At 42.8% G+C, this 23,148-nt stretch overlaps 1 protein-coding gene across 2 annotated transcripts in view; it reads left to right on the top strand.

The window, feature by feature from the left end:
* Positions 1 to 6,723: 6,723 nt before the first annotated feature.
* LOC138749613 (integrin alpha-E-like) overlaps positions 6,724 to 23,148 on the top strand; it is a 199,320-nt gene continuing 182,895 nt past the window's right edge. The window contains exons 1-3 of one of the 2 annotated variants that reach the window (XM_069911249.1): positions 6,724 to 6,939; positions 11,086 to 11,203; positions 20,181 to 20,284. In XM_069911249.1, the coding sequence (XP_069767350.1) occupies positions 6,897 to 6,939; positions 11,086 to 11,203; positions 20,181 to 20,284 (265 nt within the window). In that variant the 5' untranslated portion in view covers positions 6,724 to 6,896. Of the gene's footprint in view, positions 6,940 to 9,272; positions 9,684 to 11,085; positions 11,204 to 20,180; positions 20,285 to 23,148 lie in introns of those variants that run through there. The other variant, XM_069911250.1, reaches the window with a different exon arrangement.

Here is a 23,148-nt window from a genome sequence, read left to right as displayed (position 1 = left end):
TATGAGGTCTTGTCAGTCGCCGCATTTGATGGCCTGGGTTGCTATACTTGTATAATTACAAAAATCAACGTTTCTCAATAATGAAAGATTAAACTTCCATCTATAAATTGAATTACCTTTTCAGAACCTACACATGAAATCAAAAGAGGTGAATGATTTGATGAAATCCTAGCCTTACATTCTGCACATATAACTCGTTCTTGTAATTTTTTGGTAATTCTTTATTTATCGCACTATGAACCATATCAACCAATATATTAACAGATGCCTCTCTTTAAATATTCAGTGACATTTTCTCTTTTTTTTGCCTGTCCCTCCCTTCCCCCCCCCCCAGCTGAGTTCCCCTCCCACCTGCGTTAACCTCTTCTTTGACTTATGCACTGCTTATGCGCAACTCTTCGCATGTGCAGTTGCGCACCTCTTCTTGGCTCTGAGAGCCACTCCTCTGGGGACTCACCAACACTGGAGATCAGCTACTCCTCTCCACGGTGGCTCTCTGCTCTGACGTGCAGGTAAGGCCTTCTTTCTTCTCCAGTGATTTTTCCTTCCCTTTTCACTGTTATTCTTTTTCTCTTCTGTCTCTTTGTAACTTTATTTTTCTCTTCCTGTATTATGTTTGTTGAACTCTTTTTTTCACACTTTCTTTTTTCACACTTTCTTTTCTCTGGAGAGGGCTGGTTCCACCCGACCAGCCACTACTCCATCACGTGTCTCCCTCTTCACTCGTCCTTGTAATTGAGCTGAAATTAAAAACCTATCAACTCTAGAATAAGGATCATGCCTATAAGAATAATATCCTTTTCTTTCAGATTTAATTTTCTCCAAATAGCAACTAAATTCAAATCCTTTATCAACATTAATATTTTTTTTAGCAATTCTTGTTCTAGTTATTGATGTTTGTGTCTTATCCAATAGTGGAAATTGACAACAATTAAAATCACTATGAATGATCACATTTTCATTTGCTTCAGCAAGCTTAAAAAAAGAATCCTGAATATCTTTTCCATCATCAACATTAGGTGCATAAATATTCATATTCATCCAAAATTCAGAATAGATTTGACAATTTACAAAAAAAATCTCCCTGCAGAATCTATAGCAGGTGATTGTAATTTAAAAAGTAATTTATTATTAATCAAAATATCCACTCCTTTCAACTGAGAATGAAAAGATGAAGCTATAACTTGACCGACACATTCTCTTAATTTTTGATGTTCTTTTTCAGCTAAATGTATCTCTTATTAAAAAAAGATATTGCTTTTTTACGTTAAAATCATTTTTCTCAATTTTATTATTGAGCCTATTCACATTAAAAGTTAAAGTTTAAATTATTTACTGCCATATCTCAAATTTATCTGTCAACACTCACCCTGGCAGACCCCAGCTGCACAGCAATTTCCAAAAATAACCAACGTCTCCAAAGAAAGAAACCCCTTAAAAAAAGAACCCCCCCCAAAAAGTACTGATCTATCTATAAAAAAACATTTTACAGGAAGCGTCCCTCGCCACGAGGTGGCACATAGCTGTGGAAGGAGAGGATAAAAAGTCTGCTCCCCGAGCAGAATATATAAAAACACATTCATATCATTCTATAAAGTATGAAAAGCTTCTTCAAGATCCTTGTTCTCTTGATCATCATCAATTCAATCGATTCTTGAGGTTCCAACATCTGACGTCTGTCTTGCAAATTATCTTGGGTCAATTTCAACTGCTGAAAATATTGGCTTTGAGTAGAATCTTGTTTATTATTAGGCAATTAATTACTGAATTCCAGGGCTGCTTCAGTAAAAAAACCATGAATGATTTTCTCCAGAAAAAAAACTAAGTAAAGCAAATTTATATCCCTTCTTCCAAAGAACAGATTTTGCAAGATTAATTTCTTCTTTTAACAACAGACATACTCAAATCTGCATAGAAAAATATTCTTATTTCCAATCATTAAAAGGGTCTTGCTGTTTTCTTGCATTTTGGACCGCCAATCTTAATATAATTTCTTTATCATGATCACATAAATTTCTAATGAGAATAGGGCATGGCCCTTGTCCTGGAAATGGTTTATTTCTGTTAGCTCTATCCCAGGGGTGTCAAACTCAAATTCACAGAGGGCCAAAATTAAAAACTTGGACTAAGTCGTGGGCCAAACTAAATATTTATTGAAAATTTTCAACAACATCTGCATGTTTTCTCTTCTTTCAACATATGTAATGTTAAACTTTTTCTTATTAAAATAAATGTTTAATAATAGTTTTGGTTAAACTCTTTCCAGAAGAAGCATTAACAAATGAGAAATAAAATATAAAATAAAGTTTGCTGTAAAACCAGACTTCTTTTCATCTCCTCCACCTTCTGGAGCTTTTGCTTCTCGTTCAGATCCTTATAACTGTCCTGGTGTTTCCTTTCATAGTGTCGTCGTATGTTATATTCTTTAACAACAGACACGCTGGTTCCACACACAAGACAAACAGGTTAGTCTTTTAAAATGATGAACATATAGTCTGTCTCCCACCTGTCTTGAAAGGTCCTGTTTTCTGTCTTTCGTTTGGCCATTTTTCGTAAGGGGTTTATTACCTGTGATTTAGGCGACAGGTCGCAGATGCTAATGAAAGTAAAGAGAGGAGGTGGGGGGCGATTAGCGGGCTGATGGGCCGGTGCCAACGCATTTGCAAAGCATTCTGGGATTTGTAGTATTAGCTGTGCATGCGCTATACTGGCGCGGCGGCCAGCTCCAATACATATTTGATATGATCTTGCGGGCCAAATAGAATTATATCACGGGCCAAATTTGGCCTGCGGGTGTGAGTTTGACATGTGTGCTCTATCCAATTCCAATCATTTCGGAAAGTTTTCAGGGCCCATAATTTCAGGAATCCATCTTTGAAAAAACTGTACTGGATTCATACTTCAAAATCTTCAGGCAAACCAACAATTTTAACATTATTTCTACAACTATAATTAAGGTGGATAGAGAATTGGTTGATGGACAGGAAGCAGAGTAGTTATAATTGGGTTCTTTTCGGAATGGCAGCCAGTGACTAGTGGGGTACCACAGGGCTCCATGCTGGGGCCACAGTTGTTTACAATATATATCAATGATTGATGTTGGAAGAGATTGTGTTATGGAGTCCAGAGGACCCCAAAAACCAGCAGCTTTAGATATGCACCACAACACAGGGTTACTTAAACAAAAGTAGTTTTTAATTGTATTTGAACAAGAAAACAGAATTAGACAATAGGAGCTGGAGTAGGCCATTTGGCCCGTCGGGCCAGCACCGCCATTTTAGATCATGGCTGATCATTACCATCAGTACCCCTTTCCAGCCTTATCCCCATAACCCTTAACTCCGTTTCTAGCCTTGCTGCATATGACAACCCTGCCATCCCTGGAACTAACCTTGTAAATCTGCGCTGCACACCCTCTATAGCTAGTATGTCCTTCCTCAAGTTTGGAGACCAGAACTGGATGCAATACTCCAGGTGGGGTCTCACCAGGGCCCTATATAACTGCAGAAGGGCGTCTCTGTTCCTATACTCCAATCCCCTCTTTATGAAAGCCAACATGCCATTTGCCCTCTTCACAGCTTTCTGAACCTGCATGCTAGCCTTCAGTGACCGGTGAACAAGTACACCCAGATCCATTTGCACTTCCCCACTCCCTAGCTTGTCTCCATTTAAATAATACTCAGCTTTCCTATTACTTCCCCCAAAATGAATAACCTCACATTTGTTCACATTGAAATTCATCTTCCATTTAGCCACCCACTCCTCCAGCCTGTCCAAGTCCCTCTGCATTTTCCTTACATCCTCCTCACACCCCACACCGCCACCCAGTTTAGTGTCATCTGCAAATTTGCTCATGTTATTTATAATCCCCTCATCCAAATTATTAACATAAATTACAAACAACTGAGGACCCAACACCGATCCCCGAGGCACTCCACTCATCACATCCTGCCATTCTGAAAAAGACCCATTTACTCCAACCCTTTGTTTCCTATCTCTTAACCAATTTCCTATCCATGTCAGCACCTTACCTCCAATACCATGCTCCCTGATCTTGCCCACTAGACTCCCGTGCAGTACCTTATCAAAGGCCTTCTGGAAGTCCAAATTAAACTTCAACATTAATTAACCTATTTACTTAACCTACCTAACTACTTAATCCCCCCCCTCTAATACTAAGCACAGGTGTGTGTAATGTTAGAGTTCTGTGTTGTATATTGACCTATGTGTTTTATGGTTTTGTGTTGAAAAGTGACAGTTTGCCTTAAGTGAAGGTGGACTGCTGAGAGAGTGGGAGACAGACGGAGCATGTGCAGAAAATGATCTAACAATTTCTGGAATTGGACGATAAACCACCACTGTGGAGTGGAAGAAGGCCCAGAGCATGAGTCATGGTCTAGAGGACAGTTTGGAATGTTGGGATTTCAAAAATGATGAACATTCCGAAGGCAGCCAGAAGGATACAGACCAAGTCAGTTGTTCCTCTCTCTGCAAGCATCACAAGACAACTGAATTTTGTTTGATCTTTGCTTCAGTTGAGATCTAAGTTTTGTGAGTCTTGTGTGTTTCGTGTCTAAGTTTTTCTGTGCGCTGGTTGGAAATTTAACTTTGACTTCAATTACACATGTTATATTTAGGCTGGTGAACACTGTTATAGAAATTTGCGTAGTAACCAGTAGGCATTGTTATAGAAGGGGGGATTTTGAATTAAAGTTTGAAGGTGAATTTTTTTGTTAAATAAAGTAATTTTTCATCTTTACTCCTGTGTGATATGCCTTCTTTGTGGTTGCTGGTTTGATCTTGTAACAGCAATGTGTATTTAAGATTAGAAAGGTTCTTTGGATCATAGTCCAAACTCACTGGTTGCAGACAATTCTTGTACTGTGCACAGAAGTTAGCATTCACCAGTCTTTGATGCTTAACAGGCAAATGATTACCACTCAGGAGGGTTCTTGCTGGTTTTCAGAGAGAGATTCCTTTTCCAGGACATCTGCAATGGATTCCTTCTCACAGTCTTGTTGTCTAAACTTGCCCCTTGAAGGGTTCTCCAGATGATCCTCTTTCTTTCAGATCACCTTACAGACTGCCAGTCTTCTCCTTTGACCAGACAGCCTTCCAAAGTTTGCCAGCTTTGTCCTTCTGGAACTGATTTCTGTGTCTCTCCTCTGTTTCACTCCCTCTCTCTCTCTGAGAGCAATACTGTTCTCTGCCACCTGAAAAGATCACATGTTCCCAGACAAGCTGCATGTTGCTACTTTGTTGCTTTCTTCAAAAAACACTCTTCAAAAGTCCTGCAAAGATTCTGTGTTTTTAAAATGTTTGTATGCAACCTGCTCTAACAATTCCTCCCAAACCACCTCTAAATACTCTGTCACAAGAGCAATATCTCAAAATTTGCAGACAATACAAAGTTGGGTAGCAGGGTTAGCTGTGTTGAGGACACTAGGAGGGTGCAGAGTGATTTGGACAAATTAGGTGAGTGGCCAAGATGTGGCAGATGCAATATAATGTGGATAAATGTGAGGTTATCCACTTTGGAGGTAAGAACAGGAAAGAGGCCTATTATATAAATGGTATCTGTTTAGGAAAAGGAGATGCAGAGAGACTTGGGTGTTGCTGTGCATCAGTCATTGAAAGTGGGCATGCAGATGCAGCAGGTGGTGAGGAAGGTGAATGCTATTTTGGCATTCATAGCAAGAGGATTTGAGTCCAGAGATTCTGCTGCAGCTGTACAGGGCCTTGGTGAGACCACATCTGGAGTACTACATGTGGTTTTGGACTCCTTATCTGAGGAAGGATATCTTTTCCATGGAGAGGGTGCAGAGAAGATTCACTAGAATGATGCCAAGGATGGAAGGACCTGGATGTGAAGAAAGATTGGATAGACGAGGCTTGTATTCTCTGGAATTTAGAAGATTTGCCACAGGAACTAGTTGAGGCCAATTCCTTGTCAATATTGAAGAGTAGGTTAGATTTGGCTCTTGTGGCTCAGGTGACCAAGGGGTATGGGGAGAAGGAAGGAACCAGATACTGATCAGCCTTGATCACATTGAATGGCAGTGTAGGCTTGATGGGCTAAATGGCCTACATCTGCACCTATTTTTCTGTTTCTATAGGATGAAGGACCAAAGGATGATCAATGGACTGGACGTTTATACATGTATGTAATGGAGAGATGTCAACCAAGTAGGCAGGTGGGTTTAATTTGATTTAATGCTTGGCACAGGATTAGTTCTCTCAGGAGCCTGTTCCTATGTTGAACTCTTCTTCGTGCTATGTTCTATGTTGGCAACAAACTCTAGTAATTTTTCCTTTGAATGGTTCCTACTGTGAAAATGTACTCGTAATGACCTTTAAGAAGGTATTTGCGGCCAGCCTTCTTGAAGTGTTACAATTAATGTACATCCACAGCACTATTGACTGGGTGTTCCAGTTTTGAGCAATTGATGATGAAATCTTGAGTTATAATCCCACTGTTGTCTGGACCAGTCATTTTGAATTAAAAAAAAAAGGTGAATTTTAAACATTGGCGTGACTTCTCAACATGGATTTCAAGGCTTGTTTCCCAAGTTTTTTTAAGATTAGTCCTTTGTGCTGCAAACAACAGATCATGTCAGTTGATATCTTGTAGTTGCATCTGTGCAGTCTGATTGAGGAACAGAGGTTTGTGTGAGTCGCACCAACCACATCCTTTTATGACAGCTTGAAACATCTATGGTTCAGCTCAGTCAACATTGCAAAAAATGAACCAAACTCTTGTGGGGAGAATATTTGTTCATTGGTAGACTTTTTTTTTCCATTATTGCTTCTGAATTTGATGTGCAGAAGCTCTTAATTGCGACGACTGCAGGAAATTATCATCCTTTGACATTGTTGCAGATATCAATGATCTTGAAATGGAGAGAGGGATTAGAGCTGCTCTGTTCTTCTTGCTCTTGGGTCAGTACTTCTTTTTATGAAAATGGAAAAAAATGCAGATGCTGGAAATCTGAAAAAAAAAATGTTGGAAACATTTGTTGAGACAGATAACAATGGTGAAAATAGAACCAGAATTAATAGAGAGAAACTGCCTTCACTCAGAAACCTAATTCTACTTTTCTTTCACAGATATTGCCAGTCCTATCAATTGCAATTTTACGTTTCTTTGTATGGACAGAAAAAGATAACTAATATTAGAAAAGAGTTTGTAAGGTATCTGGAATTGCATCGACTCATGCAGCAAAGCAGTTAACATGTTGATAACTTTTGTAAGGATTTTTGAAATGAATACTTCAACTTGTGTGATTGTGATTTTAAATGCTGTGCCTGAAAAGGTTCAAACTTTCAATGCGAAGATCATTTTGTGAGTTTTATCCACAATAAATACTTATGGCTGAGGAATAACCCACTGAGTTTGTTTAAAAAGTGGTAAAGCTACAACCGATATTAATGTTTTAGCTATGGAGTTGCCCCCAAACTAATGCAAGTTCCTCATTCTCACAGAAATGCTTGAATTTTGGTTTAAAAAGCAGCATTTGATCGATGCAATCTTTTCTCTCTTTCACCCCCCCCCCCCAAAAAACTTGTCTAATGATTCTGAAATTCATGGCACTTATTTTCAGAGGGAGGATTTAATTCACTTCGGTTTAAAGAGTTTCTTTAATTGTGATTCTTGTTGGCAGTTATTTTGATAATTCTATTCTTCACCTATGAAAACATGATACCGAAATCTTGGTTATATATTTTTACATTTGCTATATAAAGGACACTGTTTGACCTGTTGAGTTTCTCTGGAATTAGGTTTGTACTTCAACCATGGTATCGATAGATTTTTGTGTTTTACTGATGCCCATTTTTCCTGTATTTGTTCCTCATACTGTGATGGATTATGTTATATTTTATATTGTATATCGATCTGTTTTTAAGAGATAAATTATGGCAGGTTTTTTAGTGTAGGTCACATACAAACATTTCAAAACAGATCTCATTTAAAATGCCAGACCTCCGCTCAAGCCAGGAGGGCTCCTGAGGGGCCTGGAGCATTGACAGCTTGATTGTATTGGAGGTTCAGGTGTGGCAGTTCGAGTTCACTAATGGATTGGACAGGAGACTGTGTGGCTGCAGAGGCTGCATGAGCTCTGCATGAGCGCTGCATGAGCGCTGCATGAGCGCTGCATGAGCGCTGCATGAGCGCTGCATGAGCGCTGCATGAGCGCTGCATGAGCGCTGCATGAGCGCTGCATGAGCGCTGCATGAGCGCTGCATGAGCGCTGCATGAGCGCTGCATGAGCGCTGCATGAGCGCTGCATGAGCGCTGCATGAGCGCTGCATGAGCGCTGCATGAGCGCTGCATGAGCGCTGCATGAGCGCTGCATGAGCGCTGCATGAGCGCTGCATGAGCGCTGCATGAGCGCTGCATGAGCGCTGCATGAGCGCTGCATGAGCGCTGCATGAGCGCTGCATGAGCGCTGCATGAGCGCTGCATGAGCGCTGCATGAGCGCTGCATGAGCGCTGCATGAGCGCTGCATGAGCGCTGCATGAGCGCTGCATGAGCGCTGCATGAGCGCTGCATGAGCGCTGCATGAGCGCTGCATGAGCGCTGCATGAGCGCTGCATGAGCGCTGCATGAGCGCTGCATGAGCGCTGCATGAGCGCTGCATGAGCGCTGCATGAGCGCTGCATGAGCGCTGCATGAGCGCTGCATGAGCGCTGCATGAGCGCTGCATGAGCGCTGCATGAGCGCTGCATGAGCGCTGCATGAGCGCTGCATGAGCGCTGCATGAGCGCTGCATGAGCGCTGCATGAGCGCTGCATGAGCGCTGCATGAGCGCTGCATGAGCGCTGCATGAGCGCTGCATGAGCGCTGCATGAGCGCTGCATGAGCGCTGCATGAGCGCTGCATGAGCGCTGCATGAGCGCTGCATGAGCGCTGCATGAGCGCTGCATGAGCGCTGCATGAGCGCTGCATGAGCGCTGCATGAGCGCTGCATGAGCGCTGCATGAGCGCTGCATGAGCGCTGCATGAGCGCTGCATGAGCGCTGCATGAGCGCTGCATGAGCGCTGCATGAGCGCTGCATGAGCGCTGCATGAGCGCTGCATGAGCGCTGCATGAGCGCTGCATGAGCGCTGCATGAGCGCTGCATGAGCGCTGCATGAGCGCTGCAGGCAAATCCATGGACACTCAATCTTTTGCTTCTCTTTCTCCTGCAGCCTGCATCATTTTGTAAATAACTTCCTGACCTTGAGCATAGCTTTGGCTAAGGATAGAAGTAGACAAAATGGAAAAGTGTGTATTTGGGAAAGGGCTAATTACAATGGTTATCAGGCAGGAACTTTGGAGAGTAAATTGGGAACCACCTGCACACTGCTCTAAATGGATCTTTGCTACTGAGATAGGGAAAGGAGGGTAAGGTAAAGAAATCATGATTGATAAGAGTTGGAACAGTTAGTCAAGAAGATGAAGGAAGCATACTTGAGGTTTAGGAAGCAAATTCAGGAAGGGGTCATTACAGTTATAAAGTAGCCAGTGAGGAACTCAGCCAGTCTTTTCAGCATCTAAAGGAGACATATTGCTGACATTTAGGGCCTGAGCCCTTCAAGAAATAAGCAGAATAAGCCAGAAGCAGGAAATCTGATAATTCAAACAATGGGGGAGAAATCCAGACCAATAGAATATGTTAATTGGATATGATAAGGCACGAGGTAAGAATTTATCATTTTTGTGTGAAAGGAAACAGAATGGAGAGGTGGAGATAGGGAAAGGTGATGAGGAAGAAGTGGTGGGGGGGGGGGGAGTTAACAAAAACCAGGGAAGACTATATTAGTGCCATCTGGTTGGAAGGTGACCAGTTGAAAGATGAGGTGTGGACTATGAGAGCTAGAAGATTCAGAAAAACCCTAATCCAAACCCTAACCCCAAGGTATTTAACATACATGCAAAGAACAGGAGGATGTTCTGAAACCCTATTCTTTGTAAATTTTCTAAATGATTTTGATGAAGTTGTTGAGGGGTGGATAGGTATGTTTACGGATGATGTGAAGATTGGAGGTGTTGTGGATAATGTAGAACATTGTTGTCCGTTACAAGGATATAGACAATGCAAAATTGGGCAGAGAAGTGGAAGATGGACTTCAATCTGGTAAAGTGTGAAATGATGCACTTTGGATGTTTGAGCATGAAGGCAGAGTACATGGCAAGATTCTTAGCATTGTGGAGGAAGAGGGATCTTGGGGTCCAAGTCCATAGATCCCCTAAGGTCGCTGCATAATTTGTAAGGGTGGTTCAGAAAATGTATGGTGTGGTCGGCTTCATTAGTCAGAGAATTTAAATCAAGAGCTATGAGCTAATGTTGCAGTTCGATAAAACTCTGGTTTGACCACAGCATTGTGTTCAGTTCTGGTTAGCTCATTATAGGAAGGATGTGGAAACTTTAGTAAGGGATCAGAGAAGATTTGATAGGATTAGAGAAAATGTTTTAGGAAGAAAGGTTGAGTGATCAAGGCTTTTTGAAGTGATGGAGAATGAGAGGTGATTTAATAGATGTATAAATTTATGAGGGGCATAGATAGAGTGGAGAGCCAGCAACATTTTCTCAGGGCAGCAATGACCAATGCTAGAGGACATCCATTTAAGGTGAATGGAGGAAGATGTAGGGGAGGTTCATTTTGTTTACCAGAGTAGTTAGTTCCTGAATAATATTGCCAGAGGTTGAGGCTGATGCTATAGGGACATTTAAGAGACACTTAGATAGGCACATGGATATAAGGAAAATATAGGGTTATTGACTGAGAAGGAGAGAAGACTAAAGACCATTAGATATAGAAGCAGCAATTTAAGTTGAAAAATGGGCATCGGTCAGAGATATTCACTTGACACTCGCATTTAGATTTTTAATTTTCTGGTATGTGCCAAGACCTGATTCTTTATTGCAGTTTTAAAATGGAGAAGAATCACTTAATTTAGTAGGAAGGGCTCTATTTTCTATGGATTATTTGTACTTGATTATTTCAATTACAACATTTGAGTTATCAGTTCCTTTCATCCTAATAGGATATTTTACAGAATTACTCAATCGTTAATTTTTGTTTTTTCTGTTCTTTACAGCCCCAAAGGCAGTGAACACCTTCAACATTGATACCAAATTAAAAGTGCTCTTTCAAAATAAAAATGATGTACTGTTTGGACAGAAAGTCTTGCAATATAGTCATGGTGAAAGTAGTGGGTAAGACCAGTTTTTTGGATTCTATTGGTTCAACTGTATGCATTTTAAAAACATGTAATAACATAAACTTCGGATGTTTTAACTCTTGGTATTCTCGGTATCAAATTATTCAGGGTTTTTTTGTGCCTAAATATGTATTGAGGTCCTGGTACTCCCTCAATTGTATTTTTCAAAACAAAGCAGACGAGCAATTTCTGAGAAGGAAATCCAAGTGATAGTGAAACTAGGCAGAAGAGAAAACCAATGCTCAGCATTTTTCCCCTTCAAATACTGGTCCAGTTACATTTTTGAATTTGGACTGATTTACTGTCCACCACCCTGTGCAGCAGTCGTGCCTGAGTGGAAATCTTCTGGTTTCAATGTGACCAGATGTGCTTCTCTTGCGTGTTCTTGCTTTGTCCCAGATCCCAAAGCGATGCCTGTTGCAGGTGATCCCTCATTAATGTGAGGATAATTGGGGGAGTTGATTGGAGCCAGATGGCTGACTCCAGCATCTGGTTTGTATGTTTTTATAATGGGCATCTGAGGGAGACCAGATTAATGAGGAATAATTGGTGAATGGAATTCATGAGAACTGGAAAATGTGTGATGGACCAAATGCACTCTTGTGTCAGGAGAAATATATTAATGAGGCATCACCAATGTTTTTTTAAAAAAAGTATTTCCTCATGTTGCATTAGTTTCATAGCACAGTACAGGCCTTTCAGCCCTCGATGTGCTGACTCGTATATCCCTTCCTTAAAAAAAAGTGGGAAGGGAAGTTTGAGAATCATTGCTCGAGATCCAATTGTTACTGAAATATTTTGCTTGAGAAAAATTGTCATTGGCCCCATTTCCTTTGGAGTTATGAAACTGTGCACATAACGAGTCAATTGGGTACGATTAAAACAGTGGTTTTCAACCTTTTTCTTTCCATCCACATACCACCTTAACCAATCCCTTACTAATCACAGAGCACCTAAGGCACAGGAAATACTTAAAGTGGTATGTGAGTGGAAAGAAAAAGGTTGAGAACCACTGATCTAAACCTCCCTACCCTATAACCCTCTATATTCCTTTCATCTATGTGTCTAAGTGACTCTTAAAAGCCTCCAATGTTTCAGCCTCCACCACCATCCCTGGCAAGGCATCTACAACGCTCTGTGTATTTAAAAAAAAACTTGCTCATGATGTCTCCCCTAAACTTTCCTCCCTTAACCTTGTACATGTGTCCTCTGGCAATTGCTGATCCTGCCCTTGGAAACAGATGCTGGCTGTTCACCCTATCTACGCCTCTCATAATCTATCAAATCTCCTCTCATCCTTCTATGCTTCAAAGTGAAAAGTCCCAGCTCTGCTAACCTTGCCTTCCCCTTATAAGACTTATTTCCCAATCCACGCAGCATCCTGATAAATCTCCTCTGCACCCTCTCCATAGCTTCCACAATCTTCCTATCATGAGGTGATCAAACTGAACACAATACTCTGTGTGATCTTACCAAAGATTTGTCGAGTTGTAACATGACCTCTCTCCTCCTGAATTCAATCCCTCTTTAATGAATCCCAGCATCCCATACATTCAGGTCATTTATAAAAATCACAGAGCAGGGGTCCCAGAACAGATTCCTGCATCATTCCACTAGTCACTGACCTCCAGACAGAATACTTTCGTTTCAACTCTCTGCTTTCTTCCTATAAGCCAATTTTTTATTCATTCAATCAAGGTTCCCCTGATCCTGTGCCTCGTGACTTTCTGGATGAGTCTTTTGTAGGGGACCTTGTCAAATGCCTTGCTAAACTCCATGTCGACCACATCTACTGCCATACCCTCATCAGTTTCTTTTGTTACCTCTTCAAAAACTCAATTAGACGTGTGAGGCACAACCTTCCCTTCACAAAGCCTTGACTATCCTTGAGTAGACCGGACTTCTCCAAATGCTCATAGATCCTATCCTTAAGAATTCTCTCTATAAGTTTGCACGCCACTGATATAAGACACACTATAATTCACAGGATTCACCCTATTATCTGTTTTTAAACAAGGGGACTACATTTGCCATTCTCCAATCCTCCAGCACCTCCCGTGTCCAAAAAGGATTCAAAGATCATAGCTGTTGCCCCAGCTATCTCTTCCCTCACTTCCCACAGTAGCCTGGGGGGTATATGGCATCTGGTCCCAGGGACTTGTCAATCTTCATGTTTTTAAGAAGATTCAACATTTCCACTTCCTTATTCTCTGCATTTTCCATTCCTCAGCCCTGTTCAATTTCGACCTCACAGTGATCAAGGTCCTTTTCTCTTGTGAATTTTGATGCAAAGTATTAATTGAGGACCTCCCCAGACATGTTGCCTCCCTTATCCTTTAGTGCCCCACCTTCATTCTTGTCATCACATCCGCATAGAATGCCTTGGGATTCTCCTTAATTCTCCATTCCAAGGCCTTCTCATGCCTCCTTTGAGCTCTTCCAAGTCCTTTCTTGAGCTCCTTCCTGGTTACCACATACTTCTCATGAACCCTTCCTGGTTCCTGCTTCCTATATCTGAAGTATGTTTCCTTCTTCCTCTTGATTAGTTGCCTGACCTGTTTCATCAGCCATGGTTTCTTTATCCTATCATCATTTCCTTGTCCCTGAGGGCCAAACCCATCTTGAACCCTGCCCAAGTGGTCCCTAAACTTCCCCCACATTACTTCTATGTTTTCACTCTTAAAACATCTGTTGTCAATTTATTCTCGCTAGTTCCTGCCCCATCTCTTCACAGTTAGCCCTTCCCCAATTAGGCACTTTCCCAGTTTGACTGTTTATATCCTTTTCCATATCTATGTTGAGGCTAAGGGATTTGTGGTCATTCTCACCAAAATGTTCCTCCACTGAGCGGTCCTCCACCTGACCAGGTTCATTCCTCAGAACAAGATCCGGTATGGCCTCTCCTCTTGTCGGCTGGTCCACATACTGTATTAAGAATCCTTCTTGTGCACACATGACTAATTCATCCTTGTATATCCCTCTTGCTGTCAGGAGGTGCCAGTCCATGTTAAGGAAGTTGAAATCACCCATAACTACAACCCTGTATTTCCTGAACCATTCCAAAATCTGCCTGCTTATCCGCTCCTTGGTGTCCCAAGGGCAATTTGGGGGCCTGCAGATGACTCCCAGCACACTGATAGCTCCCTTCCTATTCCGACTTCCACCCACACTGATTCAGTGGACGCTTCCTCTGCAGCGTCCTCCCTTTCAACAGCCATGATATTACTCCTGACAAGTAATGCTACCTCCCCCACATTTTCTACTTCCCTAATCTTTTTAAAACACCAAAACCTAGGTCCCTGCATCAGCCAATCTTGCCCTTCCTCCAGCCAAGTTTCAGTAATGGCCACAACATTGTACTTCCATATACTGATCCATGGTCTCAGTTCATCCCCTTTTTTCCTAATAATCCTAGCATTGAAATAGACACATCTCAACCCATATAACTAGCTACAAGGTAGATGAATTAGCTGTGGAAATTGAGATAAGCAAATATGATTTGATTAGGATTACAGAAACATGGCTGCAGGGTGGGCAAGCCTGGGAACTTAACATCCCGGTGTATACGATATTTAGGAGGGATCGGCAAGAAAGAAAAGGGGGTGGGGTAGTATTGATGGTGAGAGAAGGGACCGACACAATTGACAGAAAGGATATCAACTCGGAAGATGCGGAATCTATATGGGTAGAACTGAGGAATAGCAAGGGGCGGAAAACGTTAGTGGGGGTGGTATATAGGCCTCCAAATAAGAATGTAGAGGTGAGGGAAGGCATTAAAAGAGAAATTAGAAAAGCGTGCAATAAGGGAACAGCTGTCATCATGGGAGACTTTAATTTGCATATAGATTGGACTAGTCAAATTAGTAAAAATACTGAGGAGGAGGAATTCCTTGAATGTTTACGGGATGGTTATCTAGACCAATATGTCGAGGAACCAACTCGGGAGCAGGCCATTTTAGATTGGGTATTATGCAATGATAAGGAGCTAATCAACAATCTTGTTATACGAGGCCCTTTGGGTAGGAGCGATCACAAGATGATCGAATTCTCACTGGACATGGAGAGTGATGAAATTAAAACCGAGACTAAGGTCCTGAATTTAAATAAAGGGAATTATGATGATATGAGACGGGAGTTGAGTAAGATTGATTGGGTGGTGTTTATGGGGGAGTTGACTGTGGATAGACAATGGAAAGCATTCACAGATCTAATGGAGAAATTGCAAAAATCGTTTATACCGGTTTGGCTTAAAAATAAACCAAAAAAGGTGACTCAACCGTGGATAACAAGGGAAATTAGAGACAGCATTGGGTCCAAAGAGAGAGCATATCAATTGGCCAAAAAAAGTACCACAACCGAAGACTGGGAGCAGTTCAAGATGCACCAAAGGAGGACAAAGAGATTAATCAAGAGAGCAAAAATAAATTACGAAAATAAGCTTGCGGCAAATATAAAAACCGACTGCAAACGCTTTTATAAATATGTCAAGAGGAAAAGATTGGTGAAATCCAGAGTAGGTCCTTTGCAGTCGGAATCAGGTGAATATATAATGGGAAATTATATATGTGGAAGTACAATTAAATTCTTACTTTAGTTCTGTCTTTACAAGAGAGGATACAAATAACCTCCCAAGGATGTTGGGAAACATAGAGACTAATGGAACTGAAAGAAATCAGTATCTCTAAGGACATGGTCTTGGGGAAATTGATGGATTGAAGGCAGATAAATCCCAAGGGCCTGATAATCTACATCCTTGGGTACTTAAGGAAGTGACCATTCAGATAGCAGATGCTTTAAGAATTATTTTCCAGAACTCGATAGACTCAGGATCAGTACCCATGGTTTGGAGGGTAGCTAATGTTACCCCACTATTTAAAAAGGGGGGTAGAGAAAAAGTGGGGAATTATAGGCCAGTGAGCCTTACATCAGTAATGAGCAAAATGATGGAATCCATTATTAAGGATGTAATAGCGGAGCATATGACTGGCAGAGAAGGGATCGGACGGAGTCAACATGGATTTACAAAAGGTAAATCGTGCTTGACAAATCGATTGGATGGTAAAATAGATGGGGGAGAGCCAGTGGATGTGGTGTACCTGGACTTCCAAAAGGCCTTCGATAAGGTCCCGCATAAACGACTGGCTTCCAAAATCAAGGCTCATGGGATTGGGGGCAAAGTATTGATATGGATTGAAAACTGGCTGGCAGGTAGAAAACAGAGAGTTGGGATAAATGGCTCATTTTCTGAGTGGCAGGCAGTGACCAGTGGGGTGCCACAGGGATCTGTACTGGGACCCCAGCTGTTCACAATTTACATGAATGATCTGAATGAAGTAATATCTCCAAATTTGCAGATGACACTAAGCTAGGAGGGGTTGTGTGCACGGAAGAGGGGGTCAGGAAGCTCCAGTGTGATTTGGATAAATTGAGGGACTGGGCAGATCCATGGCAAATGCACTACAATGTGGATAAATGTGAGGTTATCCACTTTGGTAATACAAACTGGAGGGCAGATTACTATTTAAATGGCAATAGATTAAGAGATGGGGAAGTGCAGAGAGACCTAAGGGTACTTGTACACCAGTCTCTGAAGGCGAGCATGCAGGTACAGCAGGCGGTTAAAAAGGCAAATGGTATGTTGGCCTTCATATCAAGAGAGTTTGAGTATAGGAACAAGGATACCTTACTGCAGCTGTACAGGGCCTTGGTAAGACCCCACCTGGAGTATTGTGTGCAGTTTTGGTCACCTTATCTAAGGAAGGATGTTCTTGCAATGGAGGGAGTGCAGAGGCGATTCACCAGGCTGAAACCTGGAATGGCAGGAATGACTTATGAGGAAAGATTGCGCAAATTGGGATTGTACTCGCTGGAGTTTAGAAGATTGAGAGGGGATCTCATAGAGACCTATAAAATTCTGGCAGGACTGGACAGAATGGATGCAGATGGGATGTTTCCAAGGATGGGAAAATCCAGAACCCGGGGCCATGGTTTGAGGATAATAGGCAAACCATTTAGGACCGAGATGAGGAGGAATTTCTTTACCCAGAGGGTGGTGAATCTGTGGAATTCATTGCTACAGAGGGCAGTAGAGGCAGGTTCATTAAATATATTTAAGAGGGAATTAGATATATTTCTTCAGTATAAGGGTATTAAAGGTTACGGAGAGAAGGTGGGGACAGGGTACTGAACTTTAAGATCAGCCATGATCTCGTTGAATGGCGGAGCAGGCTCGAAGGGTCGAATGACCTACTCCTGCTCCTATCTTCTATGTTTCTATGTTTTTTTACTGTAATGTTTTTCCCCCAGCATAGCATCATGCTTTTGTGCTTCTATCCTAGTCTTTCCCCTCACATTCTGATTTCCCACCCCCCGCCAAACAAGTTTAAACTTTCCCCAACACCTCTAGCTAAGATATTGATCTCCCTCCAATTTTTGCACAGGTCAGACCTTCTACAGAAGAGATCCCAATGATCCTCAAATCTGAACTCTTGCTCCTGACATAAATTCTACAGCCACACATTCAACTGCCACAAGTTCCTGTTCCTACCCTCTCTGATGCATGGCACAGACAGCAATTCTGAGATTACCATCCCTGAGGTCCTGCTTTTTAACTTCTTTCCTAACTCCCTATATTCTTCGGGACCTCACATCCCTACTCCTATCTGTCATTTGTCCCCACGTGGACCACAACATCTGGCTGCCCACCCTTCCTCTCCAGTAATGCTATGAACTTGATCAGAGATGTTCCTGACCTTGGGACCTGGGAGTCAATATACCATCCAGGAACCTCGATCCTGTCCACAGAACCTCCTATCCATTTGTCTAACCAATGAGTTTCTTCTAATCACCATCGGTCTCCTCTTCTCCCTTCCCTTCTGAGCCGGGAGGCCAGCCCCTGTGCTGGAGATGTGGCCACCTCAACATCCCTGGTTGGTCGTCCCCACCAACAGTATCTAAAACAGTACACTTGTTGAGAGGAATGGCCACAGGGGGGCTCTGCACTGTATGTTTCTTCCTCTTCCCTCTCCTGACAGTTACGCAGTTATCTTTCTCCTAACCTTTAGGGGTGACTGCTTCCCTGACACTCCTGTCCATTACTGCCTCTGTTTCCCTTAAGATCTGAAATGCATCCAACTCTAGCTCCAGGTCCCTCACTCTGTTTGTCAAGAGCTACAGCTGGATGCACCTTTTGCAGATGTAGTCATCAGGAACAATGTGCTGTGTCTCCTTCCCACATCCTCTGGTTCTCAAGAAGAAAATCTTCGCTAATCTAGATACTTCCTCCATTGTTATGGAGAAGTATTCCACCTTTTCCAGCCTGTCTGCGTGTCTTGATCTGAGAATCATTCTAATAACTTTTTTCTACCCTTCTGCAAGGTTTTCACAACCCTTCCTCATGCAGAAGTTCAGTATTGGACCGAAACAGTATTATGCAGATTCAGAGCAAAATCTTCACTTTTGTATTTTTTGGATCAAAAGGCTGCCCCTGGGTATAAAAATATGACTGATGGGCAACCCCTGACGAGTTTCCATAAAATGGTCATAATCAAATACTCAGAATATGAAAAAAACATTTGTTCCTACAAATCACAAAATTTGTTTAATCTCTCACTATTTTTAGTAATTGTACTTATCAAATGTACAGGACAAGTTTTCTCACATAGAGAATAGTAGATGCTTTGAATGAGCTGTTCGGAATACTGGTTGAAGTAGATATGTAGTAGCATTTAAGAGCATAAATTCATAAATATGGAAGGATTGGAGGGAAATCAATTATATGCAGGCAGAAGAAAATTATTTTAATTTTGGTGTTGTGTTTGGTGTAGACATCACAGACTGAGGATCCTTTCTCTCTGGCATTTTTTGGTTTGTATGCTTTTGCTGCCATTCAGTATAATTCTGTTACCAAAGGAAGGATTTTTGTGTACTTTCTGACTTTTGGATAAAGAGACTTATGAATGTCTGCTTTAAAAAAAAAAGGAACTAATTCGTTATCCGGGGATGGCCTATATTTAAAAAAGAAAAGGAACTCGTTCGTTACCCAGGGATGGCCTATATTTATAAAGTCTAAGAACCCAGGGAGCACTTGAAACAGTTTCTGCTTGTTCTAACTGTCAATGCGCACACAAAAATGAAAGGGTGCTTTTTAAAAAAAAAGATTAAAGGGTATTGGTGTTGATAGGAAACTGGTGAAGTGAATAACTGAAAATAACATAGACATGAAGATCCAGCAAGCATTTGGAAGGCAAGCATTATGGTAGCTTTCATTGCAAGGGGATTGAGTGTAAGAATAGAGATGTATAACTGTAAGTAAGTTGAAACACAATGCTGGAGTAACTCAGCAGGTCAAATAGTGACAATAAAACACAAAACCCATAAAAGATTAAAATAATAATAAAGAAAGAGGAGATTTATCATTGAAATTAATAAATATTTATAGTTGGTCAATTATCTCCTGAGACTGCAGCAGGAATATTGGGTACAGGCCGTCTCCCTCCTGTGGGAAGAATACAGTTGCAGTACATCCTTCAGAACTATTTTAAAACTATTGGAGTTATGGTCACAAGACTCGGTAGCTCCCCCCACTGAAGAATCTTGACTGGGATGATGTGGAGAAAATGTTTCCTCTCGTGGCACCATTTAAAATAAAATATTAAAAAAAATATTGCCTATTTAAAATAGAAATGCAATTTTTCATCTCAGAAAGTTGAGTCTATGAAACACTCTCAATTTGGTGGCAAAAGTAGATTGGTTCTGACTATAAAAAGGAAGGAAAGGCTTGAGGATGAGGCTGGAATGCAGAATGGCTTTGTGAGGCTCAACAGCTTCATCATCCTGCTCTACATGTTGGTAAGAAGAATGGAGTTTGAGTGTCATGGACATTGTGACATGTCAAATCACTTTTTGCACGACAAGAAATAACAATTGTAGTTATTGAACATTTTGAAACTGGACATTTTTTTTATTCTCAGGATATTGGTCACCTCTCCTCTCTATACCAATGACAACAGGCATTATGGAAAAATAGAGAAATGTGATGTGAAAAGAAAACGATGTGAATCTATCAAATTCCCAGGTAAATGACGTGAGGTTGACAAATTTATCAGATCATGTGTTTAAGAACTTTGGAAAATTTGTGTTACAAGTTCTTTGAGTCTTAAATAGCAATAACTTGACCTAACCTATTTAATTTGATTTGCTGCGAGATTTCTCCTATTATTAACAATAGCGAAATTGTGGTCTTGGACATGAACAAGTGATTAGAATGTCAAAGTATCAAAAGTACAATTAAGAAGGTGTGGATGGCTGATAGAAAAGACTGAGAAACTGGGTACACTATGGCTTGTGTGAGAGGAATTGACAGAATCTGCTGTATTAACTCGCCAATTTATATCTTTGAAACCCACCTCTTCAACAAGCACACATGGTTATCATCCTCTGGAGATTCTTTATTCCATATCATATACACAAATTGTCCCTGGGTAACAAACAAGATCCATTCCAAAGTCTGTCTTTAACTCAAATATGTAGGTAAGACGGAACAGGTTCTTATTTATCCTCAGTCAAATTTCTTGGAGTAGGCATGGGTGGGGGGTGGTGGTTTATAGAAAACTTTTCCAGAATTGGATTTACGGTTTGGAGACATGGTTCCAAGGGTAAAAAACCAGGATCTGCTTAAAATGGTGGATGGACGGCGTTCTCCTTCCTTCCTTGGCTGACGATTGGCTGAAGCTGTGTGTAGTCTGTCCAAAGTTGGACATTCATGGCCTGGGGACTGCTTTAAGATGAATAGATAGATATATATACGTGTCTATGGATGTGTTTAAACAGACACCACCACCACCCCCCCCCCCCCCACACACACCCTAACTATTTATCCACAATTCTGACAAGACCTTTCCTCGGACGATGGAGTTTGGCGCCAAACATGGCCTGACATGACTCTTGCTCAACTGCTGTGCATCATGATGCATTCTGCTTCCATCATGTGCAGTATCATCACCTCCTCAGTGGGCCTTCATGGCATGCGCTGGAGCGAATGAGAGCGATGACCAGCTGAAAGCCCGCCGTAGCTGATTCGTGCCATCGTCACTTTTTCGAGGCCATCCCTGACAAGTTGTCATCCTGGTGTGGAAGCCTCGGTGAAGATGGTGGCGAAGCGAGCCGCAGCAATGAGATGCAGAAAAGGAAGCGCCTTTCATTCTGGCTTGTGCAAAAGTGAGAGATATTGCGGAAGCATGATGGTGGTGTCCCTGGACCTTGTCCCATGCAAGATTATGGTCTGGGATCGTCCACCACATGTGATTGGAGGAAACCAGGAACAGTTTGGAAGTTTGACGGTGAGACTGATGACCACAAGGAAAACTTTGCATTATGCAGAAAAAATGGAGATAGTGACCGAATGCCTTATTGGGTGGGACTGAACGTGAACCATTGACTGGTCTGAAACAAGCTCGAAAATTCCATGAACCTTGAGGGTGAGTGTGAATATTCACATGGTATACAAGATCTTAAAATCTGTGGCGAAAAAGCTGCAGATTCTGCATGGAGAAATAGAACTTGAGCAAAATTAAAACTTACTTGGCACGGGCTGGTTGTCAACAATGTTTGAAGAAAATGAGCCTGCAAATGAAGACTTTGAAGGGTTTCATGTCAGTAACAAGAGGAGGAGGGTCACTCACCTCCTTGCTAACCTTAAAAGTGTTACAGCAGAAAATGTAAACCAGTTCGAGGCAAGTGCTTAACATTGTCCATCATGCACCTATTGTACATTCATGGAGTGATGGGGTTCTCTTCCGTGAAACCTGAGAAGAGGAGTGATCAGGTCAAAGCCACTGTGTGCACAGGTGGGGAAAAGTCCATCGAGGAGAGGCTTAAAATCTGCCATCTGTTCATTAGTGGAACGGAACTACGTACATTTATGGGTGAGCTTGAGATTCTGGCTGTTGATTCAATTCAAGAGAGACTGCTTAGACAGGAACCTCTTTTAATTAAACCTTTAAAAAGAGTTCATTCTGACGTGATGTTTGAGCTATAATGTTTTTATTGCATTTGCACTGTTTGAGGTAGCTGCAATGTCTGAGCCAGTTTCAAATTTAAAAAAAAACACCAATGGCATTTTCTGGTCTTCATTTCCGTAAATCCATTTAACACCCCACAAACCTTGCTTTGTGAGATTTTAAAACCGCATTTGCTTAAAGGAACCACCATTTTAAAATGATTCTGAAATCCAGAAGATTCCAAACAATGGCAGAAATCCAGACCTGATGATTCTGGGTAAAAAGGTGAGGCATGTTTAAAAAAATATTAGATATGAATAACGCACATGCATCACGTGCCCCCCTGCGTAGCGCGGCCCCCCCGCGTAGCGCTGCCCCCCCCGCGTCGCGCGGCCCCCCTCCGCGTCGCGCGGCCCCCCTCCGCGTCGCGCGGCCCCCCCTCCGCGTCGCGCGGCCCCCCTCCGCGTCGCGCGGCCCCCCTCCGCGTCGCGCGGCCCCCCTCCGCGTCGCGCGGCCCCCCCTCCGCGTCGCGCGGCCCCCCTCCGCGTCGCGCGGCCCCCCTCCGCGTCGCGCGGCCCCCCTCCGCGTCGCGCGGCCCCCCTCCGCGTCGCGCGGCCCCCCCTCCGCGTCGCGCGGCCCCCCTCCGCGTCGCGCGGCCCCCCTCCGCGTCGCGCGGCCCCCCTCCGCGTCGCGCGGCCCCCCTCCGCGTCGCGCGGCCCCCCCTCCGCGTCGCGCGGCCCCCCTCCGCGTCGCGCGGCCCCCCTCCGCGTCGCGCGGCCCCCCTCCGCGTCGCGCGGCCCCCCCTCCGCGTCGCGCGGCCCCCCTCCGCGTCGCGCGGCCCCCCTCCGCGTCGCGCGGCCCCCCTCCGCGTCGCGCGGCCCCCCCTCCGCGTCGCGCGGCCCCCCTCCGCGTCGCGCGGCCCCCCTCCGCGTCGCGCGGC

Source organism: Narcine bancroftii, chromosome 14 (assembly GCF_036971445.1).
Source record: "Narcine bancroftii isolate sNarBan1 chromosome 14, sNarBan1.hap1, whole genome shotgun sequence".
Taxonomy (NCBI): Eukaryota; Metazoa; Chordata; class Chondrichthyes; order Torpediniformes; family Narcinidae; genus Narcine; species Narcine bancroftii.
The sequence above is the reverse complement of the archived record's forward strand: the minus strand, read 5'-3'. Positions and strand labels throughout refer to the sequence as shown.